The sequence below is a fragment of the Myodes glareolus genome, chromosome X (assembly GCF_982192425.1).
Source record: "Myodes glareolus chromosome X, mMyoGla1.1, whole genome shotgun sequence".
Lineage (NCBI taxonomy): Eukaryota > Metazoa > Chordata > Mammalia > Rodentia > Cricetidae > Myodes > Myodes glareolus.
Window position 1 is genome coordinate 116,804,881 of NC_142053.1, and position 24,688 is coordinate 116,829,568.

General features: G+C 38.6%; 1 protein-coding gene across 3 annotated transcripts in view; it reads left to right on the forward strand.

Moving 5' to 3' along the window:
- Nucleotides 1-24,688, forward strand: part of Ppef1 (protein phosphatase with EF-hand domain 1) — a 119,168-nt gene that overhangs the window by 58,964 nt on the left and 35,516 nt on the right. For all 3 annotated transcript variants that reach the window (XM_048440607.3, XM_087902855.1, XM_087902856.1), the window contains 2 exons: nucleotides 7,179-7,293; nucleotides 11,060-11,106. In XM_048440607.3, coding sequence (XP_048296564.2) covers nucleotides 7,179-7,293; nucleotides 11,060-11,106 — 162 coding nt within the window. The remainder of the gene's footprint in view (nucleotides 1-7,178; nucleotides 7,294-11,059; nucleotides 11,107-24,688) is intronic.

Genomic DNA, 24,688 nt, shown 5'->3' on the forward strand with positions numbered 1-24,688 from the left:
GGATTACATTGACAGAATTTTGTATGTTGAGCTATTGCTGCATCTCTGGAATGAAACCTACTTGATCATAGTGGATAATTTTTTATGAGTTCTTGGATTTGGTTTGCCAGTATTTTATTGAGTAATTTTACATCAATGTTCATGAGGGAGAGTGGTCTGTAATTCTCTTTCTCTGCTGTATCTTTGTGTGACTTGGATAACAGGGTAAATTATAGCCTCATAAAAAGAGTTTGGCAAGGTTCTTTCTGTTTCTATTGTGTGGAACAATTTGAGGAGTATAGACATTAGCTCTTCTTTGAGAATCTGGTGGAATTCTGTGCTGAAACCATCTGACCCTTGGCTTTTTTTGGTTGGGAGACTTTTCATGACTGCTTTTAAATCCATAGGGGTTATAGGTCTATTCAAATCTGGTCTTGATTTAATTTTGGTATGTGATACCTATCCAGAAAATTATCCATTTCTTTTAGAGTTTCCAGTTTTGTGTAACACGGGTTTTTGAAGTATGCCCTAATGATTCTCTGAATTTCCTCAACGTCTGTTGTTATGTCCCCCTTTTCATTTCTGATTTTATTAATTTGCATATTCTCTCTGTCTTTTGGTTAGTTTGGATAAGAATTTGTTTTTCTTGTTGATTTTCTAGAAGAACCAACTCTTTGTTTCATTGATTCTTTGTATTGTTTTCTTTGTTTCTTTTTTATTGATTTCAGTCCTCAATTTGATTATTTCCTGTTGTCAACTCCTCCTGGAGACCAATCATCCACCTCTTCCTCCAATCTGTGCTTGTGGTGCCTATGCCTTGGGGGCTGCTGATGCATGAGGAAGGGCTGTTTGGGGGATGGGTTCTGTGGGTTTGAGGGCCTGAGTGGAACTTGTAGGTTACAGAGTCCGATGTGTGGTGGGGGTGGTAGAGCAACCTGCCTGCAGAAGTCCTACCTGCTGATCGTGCTTGTCTTTTATTTTTTATGTGTGGGAGTGCATCACACCCACAGAGGTCAGAAAAGGGCATCACGGCATTGGAGTTGCAGGAACTGGAGTAATGAATGGTTTTGAGCCATCATCTAGGTGCTGGAACCAAACCTGGGTCCTCTGCAAGAGCAGCACATGCTCTTGACTGATGATCTAGTTCTCCATCCCACCTTAAAGCCTTCTTGTGTTAATGATTTAAGAGCCTTTTTTTAAAAAAAATGCAATATTTATTTCTTTTTGAGCATGTTTGTTTCTATATCCTGTAAGTTTTGGTACATTGTGCTTTCATTTCTGTTCATGTCTTAATTTTTTATAATTTGTCTTTTTTTAACCCATTGGTTAAGAATTTACTGTATAATTTTCACATATTTATAAATTTGCTAATTTTGCTACTGATTTCTTTCCATTCTGATCAGAGAAACTACTCTGCTTGCTTTCAATCTTAATTTTTAAAAAATATTCTGAGGCTCAATATCCTTTGTTTATAGCTAGTATCCACTTATGAGTGAGTACATACCATATTCATCGTTTTAGGTCTGGGTTACCTCACTCAGGATAGTGTTTTCTAATTCCATCCATTTGCATGCAAAATTCATGTTAAATGTGGTTGACAGTTGTATGACTGGGGCAGACTGCAGGGCCACTGGCAGTGGCACCAGCATTTATCCCTACTGCTTGTACTGGCTTTTTGGGATCCTCTTTGAATGTATACCTTGCTCAGCCTAGCTATAGTAGGGAGGATGTTGGTCCTTCCTCAAAGCAATGTGCCTTACCCTCTCTGAGGAGTGGATGGGGGTGGGGTAGGAGGGTGTGTGGAGGGAATGGGAGCAGAGGAAGTGGAAACTTGGATTTGGTATTTTTTTTAAATCAAATAAATTTTTAAAAATTTTAAAAAGATTTAAAAAAATTCTGAGGCTTATTTTGTGGTCTATCATCTAGTCTACCCTGGAGACTTTTCCACGTGTGTTTAAGGTAACTGTGTAATGTTCTTTTGCTGGGTAAAGTGTCTATTAAGTCTGATTGTGAACAGTTTTGTTACTACAGCTTGTTCCTATAGTTTGTGTACAGTTAATACTTTAGCAGAGATTGCCTTAAACACCAGAGGACAAGAGCAAGCAAGAGAGGAAAAGGGAAAGGGAAATAAAGTAAAATAAATTTTGCTTGATTTTTTTTCAATATTTCTCTGGAAAGATTGGGTCTTGGATTTCCCTATACTAACTACCCTCTTCTCTGACATCATCCCAAACCCTCATTCTCAGATTAGGATGCTAGAAAGCATAGCCCAGAAATAAGAGTGAACTGGAAGTGGTAGATTGGTTTTGCTGGAAGTGCAGCAGGCCTTTGGATCATCTAATTCCTAAAAATGATTTGAGATCACACTAGATAGCTAGCTCTTCTGGCCACCTGCCAACAGCAAATTTAAATTCTCTGGGAGAAAATAGGCCCAAAAATATTTTTATAGTTTTTCATATATAATGTCCAGAACTCAGTATAAATCTAACCAGGCCTATGAGGACACAAAATACAAGAAATAAAACTGAGGCAAATAAGAAACAGTGGCTTGTAGAGTATTTACATAATCACGTCATTAGAGTCAGCGTTAAAACAAACACGGATAGTATGTTCAAGTAGATAAAATATGCAGCCATTATATGGATGTTTGATAATTTGGGCTCTATAAATATGGAAAATTGCATTAAAAGAAGGATCAATGTTAAGCATTGTATATAATGTGTTCTCATTTGTAAAAATAAATCAAGAAATATATATATATATTTAAAATTGAGATAGAAATCCCATAAAATTGGTCATTTTAACTATTTCAAAGTATATGCTTTGGTGGCTATGTTGGTCTGAATAAGAATGGCCTCCGTAAACCCATATATCTGAATATTTGCTCCCCCCCCAAACAGATGAAACTGAAGAGATTAGAAGGTGTGGCTTATTGGAGGAGGTGTATCACTTGGGTGAGCTTTCATTATTCCATGCTCCCCCCACTTTTGGGTTTTTTGAGACATTGTTTCTCTGTATCTTTTGGAACTCATCCTAGAACTCACTCTGTAGACCAGGCTGGACTTGAATTTACAAAGGTCTGCCTGTCTCTGGCTCCCAAGTGCTGGGATTAAAGGTGTGCTTCTCTACTGCCCTGTGTATTCCACCTCCTTTTTAATGCTATTTTTTGATTCAGTAAAACAATGTATTGTTTCTCATTTAAAAACCACTCAAGCTATTTACGGTGACACATGCTTTTCATCCCAGTTCTTGGGAGGTGGAGGCAATAGGGTCACTGTAAAGTCAAGGCTAACTTGGTCTATGTAGTGACTTCAAGGTCAGTCAAGGCTATATAGTGAGAAGTTGTTTCAACAAACAACTTAAAAACAGAAATAAGTCAGACATGATAACATATGTCTGCATTCCAGAACTTGGTATGAAGGCAGAGACAGAAGGATTGCTCCAAGTTCAAGACTAGCTTAGTCTACATAGCTAGTTCTAGGACAACCAGTCTCTCTCTTTGTCTCATCTCCCTCTCTGTCTCTCTGTTTCTCTGTTTTTTTCTCTCTCTCACACATACAAATACATATACACATTACCACACACACATACACACAAAAAGAAGAAAATATCCTTTCAAAGTAGAAGTTTCTTCCTTGAATCCTTTTATGATAATGCTAATATTTAAGTGATTCTTTTATCTGATATATTTATAAATGCAAAAAGCAACATTTGAATAAACTACTTTGAATTTTTAACATTTTTAAACATAATAATTGTAATCCTACTGATATATAGCTTTCTAAGCAAGTACTAATATTGACCAAGCTATTTTATTCAATCTTAAGGATGCTCAAGAAAACTATATTAGGCCAGGCTGTGATGGCGTGGGCCTTTATTCCCAGCACTTGGTAGGCAGAGGCAGGCAAATCTCAGTGAGTTTGAGGCCAGCCTGGTCTACAAAGCAAATTCCAGGACAGCCAGGGCTACACAGAAAAACCCTGTCTGGAAAAACTAAAACAAGAAAAGAGAAAGTTATATTAATATTAGGAATTTTCTGTTTATAAGATATTTTCAGTGAAATTTGTTAACATTAGAAAGCAAAATGAGGACTGGAGAGATGGCTCAGTGGTTAAGAGCACTGGCTGCTCTTCCAGAGGTTCAACTCCTAGCAACCACATGGTGATTCACAACCATCTCTAATAGGATCTGATGCCCTCTTCTGGCATATAGGTGTACGTGCAGAATATATAGATAGATAGATAGATAGATAGATAGATAGATAGATAGATAGATAGATAGATAGATAGATAGATAGATAGATATAGATCTATGTATATATACATACATAAAATATAAGTAAATAAAATAAAAAAGAAAAGAATATGCCTTTAGATGCAGTTACTCTGAGAGTGGTACAATGGGCCCGAAAAGCTACAATTGCACGTTGAACCTGCATTAGAAATCTGTAGATTAAGTGTACAGATAGAAACAAGACAGTAAAAAGCAACATTTTTGCCCATTCTTTAAAAATATTTATCCAGAGGCCATTGAGATTGATCAATGGGCAAAGGCACATGCTGCCAAGCTGAAGAATATGGTGGAAAGAGAGAAGCAGCTCTCATAAGTTGTCCCCTGACCTTCCCACATGTGCTGTGACCTGTATGTGCCTCCCAATAAAATATATGGCCAAATGTAAAACTACAAAGAAAATGTTCGTCCAAAGACTTGGGAAACTGAGGCAAGAGGGTTGTCATGATGGTTGAGCCAACCTGTGCTACATAGTGAGTCCAGACCCTGTGTTACAAACCTAAATAAATAAATAGAAAAGTAGAAAGTAAGAAGATGTGGCTGAGGATTGAATGTCTTTAGAATACTATTGTAGGGAAAAGACATACATGGGCAGGAAATGATGGTCGAATAGAAACATATGGACCATATATTTAGAATTTCCTAGTATTCACATTAAAAAAGAGAAAAAAAGACAAAATCAATTTAAACAGTATATTTAATTCAGTACACTTCAGTATATAATCATATTAAAAATCATTGAGACTTGTGTTTATTTTCATACAAGTCTTTGAAATCTAGTTTGAATTTTGTTCTTTGTTGTTGTTTGAGACAGGATATCTCTGTGTAGTCCTGTCTCTGCCCCCTAGTATGTGCGCCACCACCACCCTGCCTAAATTTTGTTCTTATAGCACATCTCAATTCTCATGAGCCTTCATTTTAAGTACTCTATTATCTAATATTGCCAATGACTACCACATTGAACATCCTAATTCTAAGCCAACCTGACTCTTACAGCTGTGTTGATATCAGTTAAGTTTGTGTGATATCACGTATTTGTTATCTTGTCATTGTGGCGTATGTGTTTGGAAAATTCATAATTTAAAACCAAGGAGAAAGACACATTAGATTTTTAAAAACTTCAGGGAGGTGTGAAACATATACACATTGGAGTTTTACTCAGCGGTAAAAAACAATGACATCTTGAATTTTGCATGCAAATGGATGGAAATAGAAAACGCTTTACTGAGTGAGGTAACCCAGACCCAAAAAGAGGAATATAGTATGTACTCACTCATAAGTAGAGTCTAGCCATAATTAAAGGACATTGAGCCTATAATTCGTGATTCTAGAAAAGCTAAATAAGAAGGTGAACCCAAAGAAAATCATATAGTTATCCTCCTGGATATTGGAAGTAGACAAGATTGCCAGGCAAAACTTGGGTGCACGGGGGGGGGGTGGGTGGATGTAAGGGGAGATGGGTAGAGAGAAGGGAAAATGAGAGGATTCGGGAAAGCTTGGGGGAATGGGATGAGTGGGATGGAGGAAGGGTGGATATGGGAGCAGGGAAGTAAATATCTTAATTAAGGGAGCCATTTTAGGATTTGCAAGAGACTTGATTCTAGAGGGGTTCCCAGGTCCAAGAAGAGGCCCCCAGATTGTTCCTTGGGCAGCAGGGGAGAGGGTACCTGAACTGGCCTTGTCCCATAGCCACACTGATGAATATCTTGCATATCACCATAGAACCTTCATCTGGTGATGGGTGGAGATAGAGACAGAGACCCACATTGGAGCCCTGGACTTAGCTCCCAAGGTCCAAGTGAGGGAGAACATGAGCAAGGAAGTCAGGACTATGAGGGGTGTGTCCACCCACTGAGATGGTGGGACTGATCTAGTGGGAGCTCACCAAGGCCAGCTGGACTGGGAGTAATGGAACATGCGATCAAACTGGACACTCTGAATGTGGCTGGCAATGAAGGCTGACTGAGAAGCCAAGGACAATGGCACTGGGTTTTTATTCTATTGCATGGACTGATTTTGTGGGAGCCTGGTTGGTTTGGATGCTCACCTTTATAGACCTGGATGGAGGGGGGAGGACTTTCCACGGGGCAGGGAACCCTGAATGCTCTTAGGACTAGAGAGGGAGAGGGAGGTGGGGAGGGGAAGGGAAAAGGGAGGCAGGGAGGAGGTGGAAATTTTTAATAAATAAATAAATTAAAAAAAATAAAACCTTCAGGGAGAACACAGAGTAAATATGTAGGAAGCAATGACCCTATGGATGCTGTAACTGGAGGAGTATGGTAAGGCAGTAGCAAATAGGAGGTAATCCATGTATTTTGAGACTGGAATATTTTCTATAGTTAGACTTTTATTGCAATGTGCTTCTTGTCCGGAACATTCTGTACACCAAATTTTGGAGCCATCCTTAGGAGGCTTGTATGGCTACCTAGTGAGGTCTCTATGCTCAGTAACACCTACTACACAAGTGGTAGGGTGTCTCAACAAATAAAGAGCTACACTTCACTCACGGACTCTATGCTTTTCCTTCCTTGTTTCCTTTTTTCCTCCCTTTGAAATGATTCTGTTACTCTTTTGTCTGAACCCTTTCTTCAGGCACGTGAACCTCACCCCCATTTTCCCCATCTTTCCTCTTGGGATCTAAGAACCAAAAATAATCCAAAATATTCTAAGTAAAGGGATAATGTCAAAAAAAAGAACATGAGACTATAAATAATATGAGGAATCATACATTTATTCAATTACAAATACCTCCTGAGGGCGTTTTATATACTAGACACTCTGTTAGAATAATCTATTTGAGAATAAAGATTATCCTGAAGTGTGCTCATACGCTTTGTTTTTCCAGTGTTCTGCCGTCATGTCTTTCGCCCTTCTTCATTATCTCCATCCCCTCTGCTTCCCCTTCGCAGACACTTCATGCTCATTACGTCCTAGAGGTGCTATATGAAGCTAGGAGAGTCCTGAAGCAAATGCCGAATTTCAGTCACGTAACAACCTTTCCCTCCAAAGAGGTAACAATCTGTGGTAAGTTTCAGAGTAGAGTTGGCACATTAATATTTCGGAGCCTCGTGGTCCTGCGTCATTTGCCTAACTTGAAAACTATGGAAATTGGATTGTGTTAAGGGGAAAATGTTAATATAGAATTATCTATCATGATAATACTGTTCCCCATCTTGTCTTTGTTTTGCATACCAGCTGGCAGGAATTAATTATGTGGGAAATTAAAGAACTCTTGTAGCTTTTTCTAAAGGCAGACAGCATTTTAATATGGAAAGCCACTGATGGGTAGAATAAGTGTGCTTTGCCCTCTGACTGGCTCTCATTATCTCTGTCCCGTGCTGTTTTTTCCAGGTGGGTCTCTGTATGCATGCCACTTCTACTGGGAAGAGAAACACCCAACGCAGGGTGGAGATTAAATTCTTTTCTGCTCTTGGCTGTGGTTTTAGATTTTTTTTTTCCAACTGGTCTTTGCAGTTTTTAAAGGAGTGGGAATGTCCCCAAAATCTGTTTCTTGTTCTTCTAAATAACAAGATTTGAGATTTTGTTATCTTATAGGCCAGCCTGGCAGGATATTGCTTCGAGAAACAGTACACATTGAAATTCATCACAGTTGGTGCTCAGCATGCTTACACTGTCTGAGAGTGGGGAGCATGGAAGGAACAGCAATTCCCTAACTTCTAATTAAGGCTTTAGGTTACAAAACAGTGATTGTTATTTTCCAAATCAGTTTTTAGCCCACGTTCTCTTCTGGTGACAGGTAGAAGTGGATTTGGCAACCTAATTAAACCCTTTCCATTCCCAGCCGCTCATAGTGGTGACAGGAACTTGATGTAGCAGTATATACCTCATGACATGGCTTGACTCCGGTTTTTGAAGAGTCTCCAGTGGTTTAATTCAACCTAATCAGGCCACCAGATCTCTCTAGACAATAATATACCTCAGCACAGAGACCTTTTATTCAAAGCCATAGCAAGCTTTGCTTTGGATGGAAATAAAGAACTGTGGGCCATAAGGCTCAGTAAACCGTGCCAACCTGTGAAGCCTCTGAAGCCAGGGGCTAGATTTTCTAGTCGAATGTACTTTAACAGTCAAAAACAGATGTTAGGATCTGCTCCCATGCATTTTCGATTAGCCCCCCAGTTGCCTTTGCAGATCTAGCTGCAATGAGGTTACAGATGTGTGCCACTGCACCCTAGAAGAAGAAATGAGTTAAAGGGCCTGAAGGTCCTAGAATTCCACAGTATGAGAACCAATAATCTCTTCCAGAGATGTTCTGGTCCTTTTACTAAAAGTTAAAGTTTTCAACTTTTTTCCTGTGTTAGAGATTAAACCCAGGACCTTGCACATGCTAGGCAAGCACTCTATTACTAACTATATTCCCAGTCCCATATCTTGTTCTTAAGGGTGAAACAGAGACCCAGAGGGAAATACATATTGTCACCAATGTACTTCTATATAGTACCCTGCACCCTAGCCTGCTCAGCTAGTCAGTGATAGGGTTAGGATTAAAAATGAGATCTTCTACATTCCAGACTAAGGAGAAGGCCACCTTTGCACATGTCTGGCTATTTTTCACTTACCGTCATCAGAAAATTACCAGAGACCAGGTAGACTGGACAAGTCCATTAACTTAAGGGACCCTACATTTGGGGCACTTATTTCCAATCCCCCCACAAACATACATAGCACCTTTGGTAAAGAGAAAAGCCAAAACCAGTAGATTTCCTTAACATAAAATAGTGTTTTCTGTCCCCCTCCTCATTTTTAAGAAAAATAATTTTTAGATTGTGTCTCATTTGCTGCTGATGCTTGCCTGGAACCCACTGAGTAATAAAGGATGGTCTTGAACCATCAAGAGATCCTTCTGTCTTAGCTTCTTGACATTTTGTTGTTTAGTTTCCAATTCATGCTATAAATCATAATCAATTCTGTACATATGTCATTGTTTGCACTGAAAATATCTTTATGTCTGCCTTCCCATTGAATGTTGATCTTATGTCCAACTAGAAACTAAAAATATTTTTATTGTTTTCTTTTTTCCTGTCTGCTGTGACTCAAACCAACTCCTACCTAATATGCTGAAACAACTTCGTATTTCAGCATGCCAGCTATTGTAGTACTTCATATTTAGATTTCTGTACGTGTGCTGATGGTAGTGTTGGTGGTGTTTATGGTGGTGGTAGTGGCAGCAGTGGTGGTAGTGTCTCTCTGTGTGTGTACGTGTGTGTATGTATGTGCATGTGCTCTCACATGGGAATGTGTGTGTGCATGGATGTGGAGACCAGAGATTGATGATAGGTGTCTTTCTCCATTGCCGTCCACTTTACTTTTTGAGACAGGGTCTTTCTCTGAACCTGGGGCTCACTAATTAGCAAGGCTGACTGGCCGGTGAGCTCCAGGACTCTGCATGTCTCTGCTGCCCCCAGTACTGAGGTTGCAGAGGGGTGCCACTGCAGGCTGTTTCTCACTTGGTTGATTGGGACCCGAACTCAGGTTGTCACGCTTGAATAGCAAGCTCCATACTCACTGAATCATCTCCACTGCCAAAATACTCATATTTTTAAAAGGCAAATGACTCTGAAGCAAATTAGGAAAATACAATAATTAGCAAAATATATTAAGTTTTTAATTATTTAGCTTTTGGAGTGAGACTATCTAAAGGTATTGACATTTAAGTATCCACTAACATCAATATGCCCTTTATTTTATTGTTAATATTATGACAATTTTATAAATAAGTCCTAGTGATGTAGGACTTAAGCTTTATTCTTTCTAGTGTAATTCAAGCTTCTGTCATATAGACTTGATTTATCTTGCTTGTGAAATTTTAAACTGGGAAAAAAGTTCCTAAATTAAATTATATGGTAATTAAGTTGAATACAAATTTTGAGCATAGATTATGAAAGATAGATATTTTACTTAAAACTATTTATCCAAATAGAAATGTTGAATATTCATATAGTCACTCATTTTTTAATTAATGAGTCATATATTCAATAGTTTCCCTTAGTTGGATTTGTTTTTCCCTATAACTGTCTTGTCAAAAGAATTTCAACTATCTAGTCATACTTTTAAACGTTTAAAGTTAGAAGTAAAATAAAGCAAAGCCCAGCAATGGTTTAGATTTTGTGAATAGCTATGGATTTAGTAATTAAATGCACCCCACATATTGAGTGCCTGCAATTTCCTAGGTTCTATGGTAGGTCTTTGAAGAGGTCATGTTTTTAACTCAATGGGTTGTATGGTAGGTTCTTGGAGAGTTAATGCTTCCTGTGATAGGTATTTTTGCTGCTCTTCTGGGCATGAAAATATAAACAGTACAGAGTAAATCACTCTGAGTTTTAATTTCGAGGTAAGAATATGCTGGGTTTGAATTCTAGCTCTGATTTTGGTGACTGGGCGATTCTACACATTTCTTAACTACTCTGAGCCTCATTTGGAATATAAGAATGACATTGCTACTCATCTCATAGAATACTTATTGAGGATTGAATAAGAAAATAAACATAAAATTCTTAGTATAGAGTTTAGCTCAGAAGGAATGAAGTCCTACGAAAGACTAGAGAAAACAGGTTCCAGATGCTGCCCCCTCCACACACATTCGCATCATAGGAGGGGAAGAAAGAGTTCGTGGAAGCAAAGTGTATATTCAATTAGTATCATCAACACAAGGTGAAAACCCAATCCCATGAGCACACTTGGGGTATTTGAGATTTAAAATTTCATACCAAAGTAAACATTGCATCTTGGTGCCTACTGAATAATGATGTTTTTTTCATTTGTATTCCAGGTGATTTGCATGGGAATTTGGATGATCTTTTGTTGATCTTCTATAAGGTAAGATTGCTATTCTAACTATTTGTGCTTTTGTTGAGTGAGGGCAGTCCTAGGGCATATGACAATATTAGTTTTGTTGTATGCATGCCTATACCATAAATATAAATGTAATATAACAGGTTTTTTTCATCTTAGAAACTCAAAGATTCATAGAGACATGTCTTTTGATTTTTTTTCACACATCTCAGAGATTTGCTAAAAAAAATGTAATTAGATTATTTGCTCAACATTGTGGCTATCTGTATATCAGTTAGATTGTGTTTCCGGCTGTCCTTATTATGTCGTAAAGGTTGAAGTGGTACAGGATGAAGAGGAATGCACTCTGTTTTATTTTGCTTGGAAATTAACATGTTGTATAGCGAGTCTTCACTTTGATCACACACTAATTATGTGTGAAAAGAGATCCCTTTGGTAAACTTCAAATTGATAACTTTTCTTCCTTGACTCTTCAGCTCTGAGTTCAGTAGCTCTGCTGGTGCATCTTCTTTTGCACAGAGGATGTAAAATTGTGCGGTTGGTGGGGAGTTGATCCGTATCCCTTTGACCAAATTCGTTCTTCTCTCTGAGTCAACAGTTGCTACTGAATGCTTGCTTCTAGGACAGTGACATCTAGAAAACGGATCCTAGGATTCCAGTGCTATCTTTTAACACTGGTCTTATAAATCTCTCTTTTTTTGTTTAATGCATTAATTATCCATCTACGTCATCCTCGTGACCAGCAAGATTAACCACAATTCAGTTTTCAGCTTCCATATTACCTTGGGCTTCCATTCAATACATTATTTTATAGATGAAATAATGGAATTATCCAAGAGTATTTTTATTTTTAATGCTTACTTATTATATTTTATTTGAATTTTTTCCATATAATATATTCTGATCATATTTTCCCCTCTCCCAACTTCTCCTAGATCCTCTTCATGTCCCTACCAACCCAACTTCAAGTTCATGTTCTAACATGCTCTCTCTCTCTCTGGCCCAATAGCAATTTTACTGGTTTTTCAAGATAGGGTTTCTCTGTGTAGCAAACATCTCTAGCTGTCCTAGAGCTCTCTTTGTAGATCAGGTTGGCCTCAAACTCACAGAGATCTGCCTGCCTATCCCTCCGAGTGGTGGGATTAAAGGCCATGCCTGGCTCGCCCCATAGCATTTTTAAAGAACTGCATTATAACAGAAATGTAATATTTGATTTCATTCATCCATAATGACAACTTGGAAGAAAATGGAATAGGCCAAACTAAAAGTAGGTCCATGGATCTGGGACTTTGGAGTGATTTGGATGGGACTTCCAGGAGCCTAAGCAAGGTTACAAAGGGTGTTCAGAGGAAGTTGGGAACTCCCCATGCAGTGGTATAGGAATTCCAGACAAAGACTTACTGAACTGAGGAAACTGGGGGAGTTAGTGAAGAGGACTTCTGGATATCAGCCATAGGAGTCAAGCTAGAGAAGGAAGGAAGAGAGGCCAGTGTGGGAGGAATGGGAGAAGTGGAGGATTAGAATGCTCACTAGGGTCAGGGAGTAGCTTGGAAAGGCCTTAGGAAGCAGGGGGGATGGAAAATTGCAGGAGAAATCTTGCCAGGTGAAATGAGGATCTGAGGTGGAATCCAGAAGACAAGCTACAAGGATGTGTAAAAGAGTCTGCTCATCAAGGAGAGTAAGTACCTGGTGTTGAATGAGTTGACCCCGTAGACCCAGCTATAGCTGAGGAGCTGAGGAAGACATTTAGTCAGAGGTCCTGGATCTGAGAGGAAGCAGGGAAAGTGTTAGAACTTCCCCTACCCTGACCCTGAAGCATTCATCCTTGCAGGAAATGGATTCTATTCTTCCAGAGCAGTGCTGGAGTCGGGGTCCAGCAGCATCCTTAAGGGAGGCCCGCAGTTGTGGAGAGAATTCTTTCTGGATGAGGTGAATTAGAGGGAGTATATGTACCATAGAATAGGACTATTCCTGGCCAGATTGAAAAGGTGTAGGAGATAAAGATGGAACGGTAAAGGGAAGTGTCAGGTTGCCCTTTGTGAGGATATTTGCCTGACTTTCCCTATTACTGCATGATCAATGTCCAAAAGTCCGGTCCTGTTATTGCTTACAGGTACGATCTGAGGATGGGGACATGGAGATCAATAACCAAAACAATCTGGCAAAAATCAAAAGTATCTGGCAAGATCCAAAATGATCTGGCAAGTCTTTACTTAGAGACTTTGGAAAATATGTAAAAAGGAAAATGACTGACCAAGGGAAATGGAAAATGTGGTCACTAAATTCATTGGGAAATTCATTGGGGAAAGAACCATTTTCAAGGGGAGCTGAAGGTGTTGAGGTGTGATCAGAGACTGAGTCCTGGAGTCGAGAGGTCAGGACAGAGCATTCTGACACAATGCTTTAATTGCGCTGGCAAAGTGACGTGGAGCATATAAAACTGGAAGGTGCGAATGTAAAGACTGAACAGGAGGAGGTGGGTGGGCAGAAGCATAAAAAGAACTCAAGGTGAAAATATAGCATTCAAATGGAAGCAAGGAACATCTCAAGAATTTCTCCAGTGACATTATTCTGGGAAAATGGAGATTACAGGCCCGAAATAACAGAGAAGGAAACTACTCTGGCATGGATTGGGGAACATTTTGGGGTGATATATAAGAGACAGGAGTTAGAATGTTGCCAAACTCAAGGTGAGAGGTAACTACAGATTGGGTCTGGAACGAACCATATACATAACTTGCTTGGTTTAACAGGGAATGGAGGGACGGATCATTGATAATGGCAAGATTTCACTTTTTTTTGAGACTGGCTTTCTCTGTAGCTTTGGACCCTATCCTGGAACTAGTTCTTGTAGACCAGGCTGGCCTCGAAGTCACCAGCCTTGTAGATCTGCCTGCCTCTGCCTCCCGAGTGCTGGGATTAAAGGCTTGCACCACCACTATCCAGCTAAGATTTTGTTTGTTTGTTTGATTTTCCAAGACAGGGTTCTCTGTGTAACAGCTTTGGTTGACTGTCCTGGAACTCACTCTGTAGACCGGGCTGGCCTCAAACTTGAGCTCAGAGATCCATCTGCCTCTTCCTCCCAAGGGTTGGGATTAAAGGCGTGTGCCCCATTGCCTGGCTACGGTTTCACTTTTAAGAAACTGAAAAGAGATCTATGTACAACATGAGAACTATATTAATAAAAATATATTTATTGACTGCTGAGTTATGAGGTAGGTCCCTTTTCGGGACAAATTCTTGTATTAATGTATTTTCAAAATGTACCCTTTCCTTTCTGCAGCTAAAATCTTGTGTAGGAAGTAAACATACCAAAATCCTTTCCTTCTTGCCGTCTTTATGATACAAGTTGAGCATACCCCAAAGTGTCCCATCTACCATTTTGACCTTTGAAATGTGTGCCTGGTAACCCTGAGCGAAGCATACTCAAAAATGTGCCTGCTGTCTTTCTTTCTTAAACTGAACATGCTCAGAAATGTACTCCCTGATGAGCGTTCTGGAGCATGCACACCCTGAGAGACAATGCTGCTTGAGGAACAAAGCGACTCTGCTGTTCCCTTGCATGCTGCAGGGAGCAGACTTCCCTTGCTACCATTTCTTGGTCATGTCTGTTTTGGTTTCATGCTCACCGAGTTGTGAAACCACTGCGCTCAGTTACTTACTGTGTCTGAAATTCATGCTAAATGAGTTGATCTGAGTGCTTAGTGCCAAAAAAGTGAATAGCTATGTGAGATGACAGGTATGTTGATATGCTTCACTGCAGTTCCTTTTTTAGTCTTCGTATGTTGCCTGTAACATCATGTTATATAGTTGAAACATATACAATAATAACTTTTTAAAAGGAAGAACTATTTTTTGAATATTTAAATCTTTTTAATTTAAAAAGAAATAATCGCCTCTTAAAACCTTTAAAAGGAGGTCAGGAGTAACTATGATAAGGCAATGAGGGCAAGGGGAGAGTTGGTAACTAATATCATTAGTGTTTTTAACAACGGCACAAGAAAAAGTGCTGAAACCATACATACTTGTGTGTGTGTGTGTGTGTGTGTGTGTGTGTGTGTTCAGTTTTTTGAGACAGGATCTTGCCTTGTAATCCAGGCTGCCCTCAAGCCCAGGTTTCCCTAAATCTCAGGATGATACTCCTTTGAGTGCTGAGATTACAGGTCTGAATCGCCATGCTCGGCTTATATGACAGTTACTATTACTACTGTTTGGAGACAGGGTCTCACTGTTGCATTGGTTGGCTTGGAACTCACCCTGTAGACCAGGCTGGCTTTGAACTCACAGAGGTCCACCTGCCTCTGCCTCCCAAGTGCTGAGATTATAGACATGTGCCATCCTGCCAAGCCTCATATTATTTTAAAGAAATTTGTACTAGTTGGATAAAGAGATTCTTTTTTATCTAATTGGGAAAAAGTACCCCCAAAGTTGCAGTTTAATGGCATCTGAGAAAAGAAAATGCCAGGATAATCTTATGATGATGGTACAGGGTTTCTTAGCGTGCGATAAATGAGTACTTAGATGAAAGCAGTAAGATGAAGAGTCAGGACAAAAGACACATCCAAAGAAGCACTCTCTAATTTCCAAAAGTCAATATTTTGGCCCTTTCTGTCTCATTTTGGTCTGTAATTTAAATGCAGAATTATAATTATATTTGCATGAGGCTGTTCCTACATAAACCCAAGAATGCAAACCGGTCTAGGAATAGAAACAGTGTTTCCATATGAGGAAAAGGCTACCTTGCCTCTCAGGTTAACAGGCTCCTAGCTGCACTGCTTTCTTCACTGTGGCTCCTATGGTTTCCAGCAGGACTGGTTTCAAATCTTATCTCTTGACCTCCTGACGTAGTCCTGAATTCATTCAACTTTATTCATAGGACAGACCATAGGCCCTAACTCAAAGATCATTACTCATATATCAGGGAAATATTTCCTCACACAAGGTCCGCATCAATTTGCCTGTCTGGCTACAGATGATTGGTCAGTAGGAAGAGACGAGGCAAAAGTCAGATACAATGAAAAGTGAACATACTTCCTTATGGTAAGAGGAGATGTGTAATTACAAAAACAAGAGAGGAAATGAGACAGTAATAGTCTGTGAAGTGGGTAATACTGAGAACCATGTTAGACTTTGCAGCAGCATCTGCGGGGACAATTAGCCTGTGTGATCAAGAAGGTTTTAGGTCGTGTGGCATAATCTGTTAAAAAGCAAGTAAACAGATGAAACGTTTTTTAAATTCCCAACCAAAAAGGTTAAAGTAACTCACAAAATATTTTAACTTTTAAAGAAGTAAGTTTCCATGATCTGGATAATTCATATAAACAATGTATGTAGGAACAATATTGTGGCATCAGATACAAAGGTTTTCTGCGCAGGGTTGTAGCAGGTACATAGCTGTGAGCTAAGAGATCACCTCAGGACATGGTGGGATTTCTGTGATGGGCTCGGATTCTCAATGTGATCATTTTTTTCCTCTTAATCAGTGCAGCAACAGCTCCCTGAATTCCTGTCCAGTGCAATGGCTCATCGACAGGAGCTACGGGTTGAGTCATGTTGCTGTGAACCCTGATCTCCAAAGCTTCTTTAGAGCTATCTAGTGATCACTCTTTAACTTATGGTGATTTTGTTATTATGCTTTAAGGGAAACAAATTTTGTGTTTTCCAGAACAGCTGAGCAAACTCTATCCTGTTGGAAAATTGTAAAGCTAAAAATACCTGATATTTTGCCTTCTTGTGGCTAAATTCTTCTTCTTCATCAAGCCTAAAGAAACCGGAAACTTTGCTTTAATGAAAACTTATGATGCATCTCTCAGTTGACATTTTGCTAAACACTTTCTTCCTCATCACTTCCTCTGTACATTATAATATGAGCAGGATTGCCTGCTCAGGTTTGGCCCAGGTCAACCAAGTCTGAGAAAAGAACATTACTGGAATGCCTTACCATTTAACTTTTCTCTTCCAGGTGGTGGGTTTGGCTCAAGACTTTGTCTTACAGTACCAGGAATTGAACCTAGAGCCTCCCTTATGCTAGTCAGGCATACTATCGCTGAACTGTAGCCTCAATTCTACTTCATTCTTTTAAGTTTAAGACATTAGACTCACCCCCCAGAACCTAGGCAGGCCTTGAACTTGTGATCTTCTAGCCTCATCCTCTTGAGTGGTGGGATTTCAGGGTCAAAATTTTTATCATTATAACTGATCATATGCAAAAGTAAATCTTTCCACTAATTTATTCATTTAATAAGTTTTTTATTTGGTCTCTGTGGTGCTGGAGGCATAAGGATTATGTAAAAAGTAGAGCAACATACAAAGATGGACTATAGGGTCCATTCATTTCATACATATTAAATACCAGTTACATATGAAATGCTATATATATGCTATATATACCAGTTATATGTGATATGCTAAAACTTGACAACATAATGTGAATCAGAGAAAATTGTTGCACTGACAGATGGATTCAGTGGGAATTTGATTGATAAGAAAGATAAGATACCCTGGGATCAATTCCTAGCACAGGGATGGAGGTGGGGACCACAACAAGCAAAAGATCATTGAGATGAGATGTATTCTGATTGGGATGAGTTTGGAGTTCTAAGGGAACTTATTGGTGGGGCACTAACTTCACTGAAAACTTCCTGGGTGAAATGGCTAGGTTTGTGGTTGAGACAGGATCTTGCTGTGGAACCAACTTTGACCAAGTTTGACTTGTAGCACTCCTGCCTCAACTTCCCAAGTGACGGCAAATCCAGGTGTGTGGCATCACGCCTGATTTATCATTTTATTTTCTCTTGAGACAGCCTCACTATACAGCCCAGGCTAGCCTTGAACTCAAAATCTTTATCGTTAACTATTCTGAGTACTCCTGGGATTACAAGCATGTACCTCTATACCTGGATTAAGGGATGCCAGTTTTCACAAGCCTTTTAAGGAAGTTTAATAATTTAGTAAGGGCCCCAAAATCATGAAGAAAAGTCTTGAAGGGTAGGGAGGAATTTGTTACATACTTTCATGTGGTATACTGCAATAAAGTTTGGATTTCAGACCAATGATTGCTTTTGAGGAATTGTTCTTAGTTGGTTCTTTGTTTGTTTGTTTAGTATTTGACGATCCTTAAGATTTTGTCATTTAGCACTTCAATACTGATATATTTTCAGCTCACACAATCTCATCTGGCTTGGGAAAGAATTTTTCCCCTCTAGGTACCATACTCTTAACCACAACAGACATTTGCTTAAAAGGGCACCTCCACTTTCTGTCTTTAGATGTAATTTTATCATCAAGTGAAGCAATTTGCATATCATTAGTTAGGTTGCGTTTTTAGATTTTATTTTCTGAAAAGGTTAATTCTAATCAGCCACTTTTGCTTAATTGGAGTGACCAATTTGAAATACTTCATTTAGAGCCTGAGCCCTGCTAGCATTCCAAGACATTTTCCCTCACTGAATCGGAGAGCCTGAAGCTACAGATAGATCAAGTGTTAGTGAATTAGTTCGTTAAATTGGAGCTGAGAGTGGCGCTCCTGAAGCTGCAAAGGAGCCGGCCTTGGACACAGGGCAGCTAATTAACTCTTAACCCTGTGGGTAGCATGCTGATGTTGTTTGTTGGGATTCTGTGCGGTCTGGTTTTACTTTTCTTGCTTTCCACCCCACACTCCTCCACCTCAGCTCCCCCACCATACCTATCCCGCTGAGAAGGTAATCAAACCCTTTGTTCCCATCACCCGGGTGCTTCCTGCTGCCACCGGGATAAAGTCATTTCCTTTCTCAGAAGACTAGATCTTCAAGATCGAGGTTGTAAAAATCAAAGTTGCAATATTATGGAGTTGAAGTCCAGAAGTTATTGTTTGGCATGCCTTATGAAAATGTCCAGATAGGTTGAAATCACCTCCAGGTGTCTATCATAAAAAAATGCTTCAGTAGGAAGTAGGTGGGAATATAGGAAAATGTCTCATTTTGTGTGTGTGTCTTTTCAAGCTGTGTTCTGCTTCCTTTTCTTTTTCCCTCGCAGATCATCTGAGTGCTTTTTACATTTGTAGTTACCCTGGGTTTTATAGAAATTTTGGTTTAATCTCCATGTCATAAGTGATGTGTTATTTATTAGCTACAGCATAAATCTGAGTTTATTGGAAGTGAATAAAGAATTTTTGCGCTTTTAAAAGGAACTGAGAGAGTTCTCAGTAGCAGGAACCCAAAGAGCCTAGATAGAGACTCATATAACTAAGGATACTTAATTCTTTTATTATTTGGAGAGTAAAATGTGTTCTAACTTAGATTATGCAACAAGCAAGGTAGAAATGCATCCAAACAAATCTTGACTTTCTTAGAGCCATTGCCTTAAGAAACTTAACAGACGAGATCAGTATACATTTAAGATTTTTTTTTTTTAAATTGTGGAAGTGGTGTGGGGAAGTGATGGAGGTGTTTATGCATGCATGGGTGTATGTACCTGTATGCACCTGTGTGTGCATATGTGTGTGTGTACACACTTCTGCTAGCATACGTGCAGGCTAGAGGTTGACATCAGTGTCTTCATCACTTTCCACATGATATTTTAAGACAGGGTCTTTCAAAGTACCTGATGCCTATTGTTGGCGAGGCTGGCTAACCACTGAGTCCTAGGATCCCCTGGTCTCCCTGTGTTGTGGTTACACACCTGTGCCAGCACACCTATCTTTACTGCAAGTTCTGGAAATCTGAACTCAAAGCCTCACGCTTGCCTACCAACTACCTTACTCACTGAGCCTTCTCATTCCTCATGTGAAACCTGAATCTTGCTTTAATTTTTTCTTTGATCCACTGCTTATCAAGAATACAACTGTTAATTTCTAAGAATAAATTCATGGAGCAAGAATTTTTCTAGTCATATTGTATTATTTATTTCAGACCTTACTGGATTCTAATATAAGAAAATGCCATGTAGATATTTTTCAGCTTGAATTTAATAAAGATTTCTTTTAGGCCAAGTATAAAGTTAATTTTCACAAGGGTTACATGGGCATCTGAAAAATTAGTTATACTGATTTGTTCAATTTTCTATATATCTATAAGTTGATTTTTTTCAATTTACGTATCTTTTCTATTTTAGTTGTCTAAGTATGTGTATTATACATTACTGTAAATAATCACCTCAATATTTAGTGCCTTGAAATCACAAAATTTAGTATCTAAGAGTTTATGTGGGCCTGAAATTTGGGTGCAGCTTAGCTGGATGCTTCTGGCCCAGGGTTTCTCATGGGATTATAGGTAAGCTATTGTCCAGGGCTGTGGTCATCTGAGAGGTTGACTATCAAAAGAACCCTTTTTCAAGAAGACTAACTCAGGGCTAGAGAGAGAACACAGTAGTTAAGAGCACTTACTGCTCCTGCACAAGACCTATATTTGGTTCCCAGTACCCATGTGACGGTGCACAACCATTTTTAATTCCAGCTCTAGGGGATCTGATACCATCTTTTGACCTCTGAGGGCACTGTACACTCTGAGGGCACTGATTACAAGCACATAAAATGTATATTGCTTATAAAGTGCTTTTTATCGTATTATAATTAAGCTTTGTGGTTTTGTTAAATACTTTAATTTTTAGGGTGCTAGGAATCATACCCAAGCCTTCTATGTGCTAGGCAAGTATTCTAGCAGGATCTCACTATGTCAGTCAGGCTGGCCTTGAACTTGTTCTGTAGCCTGAATTAGCCTGAAACTTGTGATCCTTCTGCTTCCCCAGTACTAGAATTGTAGATGCTGATACAACAGCCAGTTAACATTTTAATCTTAAATTGCATTTTGTCTCCTGTTAATATTTCTGTTCTTGTCTTCTCTTTGTTGTATTGACCTGTTTCTAATCTTCTCTAACATATTTATATATTTATCTATTTTTTAGAATAATATTTACCTGAGTTTTTGTTTTAATACATCTTTCATATTTTAATGTTTGCATGTTTGAAAATTTTCTTCTTTACCACTTATTTTGCTTTATTTTGTTTTTTTTCTTTATGTTGTTTTGGTAATTTTCTTTTTGTATTATTATTATTATTATATTTGAACTTTTAAAACTAATTTTTAAAGTCGTGTTTGAAAATTTAGCTTTTCCCCATTTATTTTGATTACTTTCTTATTCTTGATTATTCTAACCATTGTGTGTATTTATTAAATAGTTATACATTTATTTTTACACCATATTTCTTATTTAGGGTTACTACTGCTATGATAAAACACCACAACCAAAAGCAAGTTGAGGAGGAACAGTTTTCCTTTGTTTTTGTTTTTTGGCTTATGCTTTCACAGCACTGTCTGTCACCGAAGAAAGTCAGGACAGAAACTCAAGCAGGGCAGGAGTCTGCATGCAGGAACTGATGCAGAGGCCATGGAGTAGTGCTGCTTATAGGCTTACTCCTCATGACTTGCTCAGCCTGCTTTCTTATAGAACACAGGACCACCAGCCGGGGGGTAGCACCACCCATAATGGGCTGCGCCCTTCCTCACCAATCACTAATGAAGAAAATGTCCTACAGGCTTGCTTATAGTCTGAATTTATGGAGGTATTTCCTCAACTGAGGCTCCCTCCTCTCTGATGGCTCTAGCTTGTGCCAAGTTGATATAAAACTAGCTAGTATATCATGGTTCTCTTTTACTGAGCAAAGCATCCATTTCTTATGCTATTTATTTATTTATTTATTTTTGAGACCAGGTATCATATTATATAGCTTAGACTGGCTTTGAACTCTCTATGTATCTGACAATGACTTCAAATATCTGATTCTCCTACCTCCATGTCTCAAGTCCTGAAATTGCAAGTGACTGCCAAGTGCCTGAGCACCACAGTTTTGTGTGGTGCTAAGGACTTCATGCATACTGTGGTGGTTTGAAAGAAAATAGCCCCCCAAAAGAGTGGCACTATTAGGAAGTGTGACCTTGTTGGAGGACGTGTGTCACTGGGGAGGCAGGTTTTGAGGTCTCTTTTGCTCAAGCTTCCCTCAGTGTGACTATCAGTCAACTTTTTGTTGCCTGCAAGACATCATACTCTAAACTCCAGCACCATGTCTGCCTGCATGCCACCATGCACCCTATCATGATGATAATGGACTGAACCTGAACTGTAAGCAAGCCACCCAATTAGAGGTTCTCTTTATAAGAGTTGCCATGGTCATGGTGTCTCTTCAAAGTAGACACCCTAAGACACAAGCTAACAGTCTACATTCCAGCCCTATTTTTTTAGATCCTGAGCTTTATTAATATCTGTCTCTTCAATCTGAATAATGTATTTGTACTTTTAAACAATTTTCTCTTCTGTTTCTAGAATTCTTGCTTAATACTTAAATGCAAGTTTGATAATTTCATATTGATTTATATTTAATAATATATTTGAAGGTTAACAGTTCATAGTTGTATTCTGTAAACAGATTTTTCTTGGGCTACTAGCTCCCCCCCAAAAACAACATGGAGACTTATTATTAATTAGGAAAGCTCAGCCTTAGCTTAGACTTGTTTCTAGCTAGCTCTTATAACTTGAATTAACCCATATTTTTTAATCTATGTCCTTCCACAGACTCATTACCTCATCTCCATTTTGCTCCTCCTGCTTCTTCTGTGTCTGGTTGGCAAGTCTACCTTTCTTCTTCTCTCAAGACCTCTCTGTCCCCAGAAGTCCCACCTAACCTCTTTTCCTGCCTAACTACTGGCCATTCAGCTCTTTATTAAACCAATCATGGCAAAGACACATCTTCACAGTGTATAAAAAGACTTTTCCACAATATTTCCCCCTTTTGTTTAAATAAAAAAGAAAGGTATTTAACATAGCAAAGCTATATACAATAAGAACAATTATCAGGTAAGAATTATATTACAATATCCAGTACATTTGTATTTGGCAAATTCAGAGAAAATACTATATTATTTATCTTATCTCAATGAATCTAAAGTTTTATTCCTAAAACATTTTCTATCATAACTTGTATTATCATCTTAAAACTATCTTTTTAGACCTCAAAACATTTTCTTAGATAAACTAAGCTTTTATGTCTCTCAACCTTATAAACTTTACATCTCTTATGTAAGTTTTTTTCTGAATTAGGTAACAAGGAAAAATGTAAAACTATAACTACTTAGTCTTCAATTCCCACCAGAGACCTAAGAAGGATAAAATATTACTTGAGTAAGCAGAAAGTACAGAGAAAACAACTTTCAAAACTATGAGAAATGACAGAAACTGCTTGCTGCCTGGACAGTCATCCAAGGTTCCTCTGTAACATTGGGGCATCTATCTTTGACCTACAGGCCTAGAATACCTGACAGATCTTTCTGTGAAGCAGTAGTTTGAGGGACTGTCCTACCATGTCTTGTCAAACTTCGGTAGTCACTTTTCTTTGTGTCCTGCATGTCCACTTTGTACAGCATACTGTCAGCAGTCAAGGCAAGGGAAGTTTCTTGCACAAATGGTTAGCTTTGCCTTAATAAAAGCAAACTCCATATGGAGGTTCTTCAATGTCCATCATTCTTTTCTGAAGTAAATTGGTGCTGCCAGGAGTAGATGTCTCTTACTCTCATGAAAAGACTTATGTTATTAAAACAGTTTAAATGCCAAATTATTTATGTCTTTGAAGTGTTTGAAGACCATCTATATATTTAAAATATATCTGTGTTTGACCTTGAAAACACACCTAATATGACTATAAGCTTGATTGTTATAGACAACTAATAACCTGTCTTTCTTTACTATCTTAAATATCTTTTAAGGACTAAAACTTTACATTTTAAAATGAGCTGTATAGGTACAATACCTTAAACAAAAATAGAAATATATGTAGTATAACAAAAATAATCTTAAATTTGTATCAATTTACAAAAATTTATACTAATATTAAAATATTTGAGACTAGTGGTTGTTCAAAAGGAGACTCAACAATCCACCCTTTTGTCTCATTATTTCTATATTAATTTTTCCCTTCAGAAAGAGATCCCAGAATCTAATCTCCTTTGTTTAGCTTTCTCCCTGACCATGACCAGTAACCTACCCCCCAAATGATGATAAACATCCATAGTCTGCCTATCAACCAAAAATATCCCACCATACCTATGGGGAATGTGGGTGTTGTTGTATTCTCTAGACTGCTTCCTGTTCTCTGTGGGTGATCACATTCTTTAGGGTACTTGAGAAAATTGAGATAATGGTCAAGTCCTGGGAAAACTAGCCATAACATTTGCTGTCTGTTCTCTGTACAATGGGAAAGTGCAAGGTTTATCTGTAGCCCTGACCAGAATAGTCTGTGAGGCTAGACAATCTCAGCCAGCAGCTTTGAAGCTGTTGTAGATGCAGAACCCTGGGGAAATTGCAACAAAGGCACTCTCAGAGGCTGGATCACCTGGGCCACCCATTGCTCTAACACACAAACTTTCAAAGGTAGCATACATATCTGCATTAATACAAGTATGAACTATATATATGTATTGCTCACAAGTCAGCCAAAGATGATTTTTTTGTTTTATGTCTGAGCAGGTAAATTATATGTAACCTGTCTTGTAGTTTCTCTAGGTTTATTTCTTTGTCTGTAGCCAGGATTTTCAGGGGGTCTTTTCTGATCAAACCTGATCTTTATCAACCTTGAAGGAAT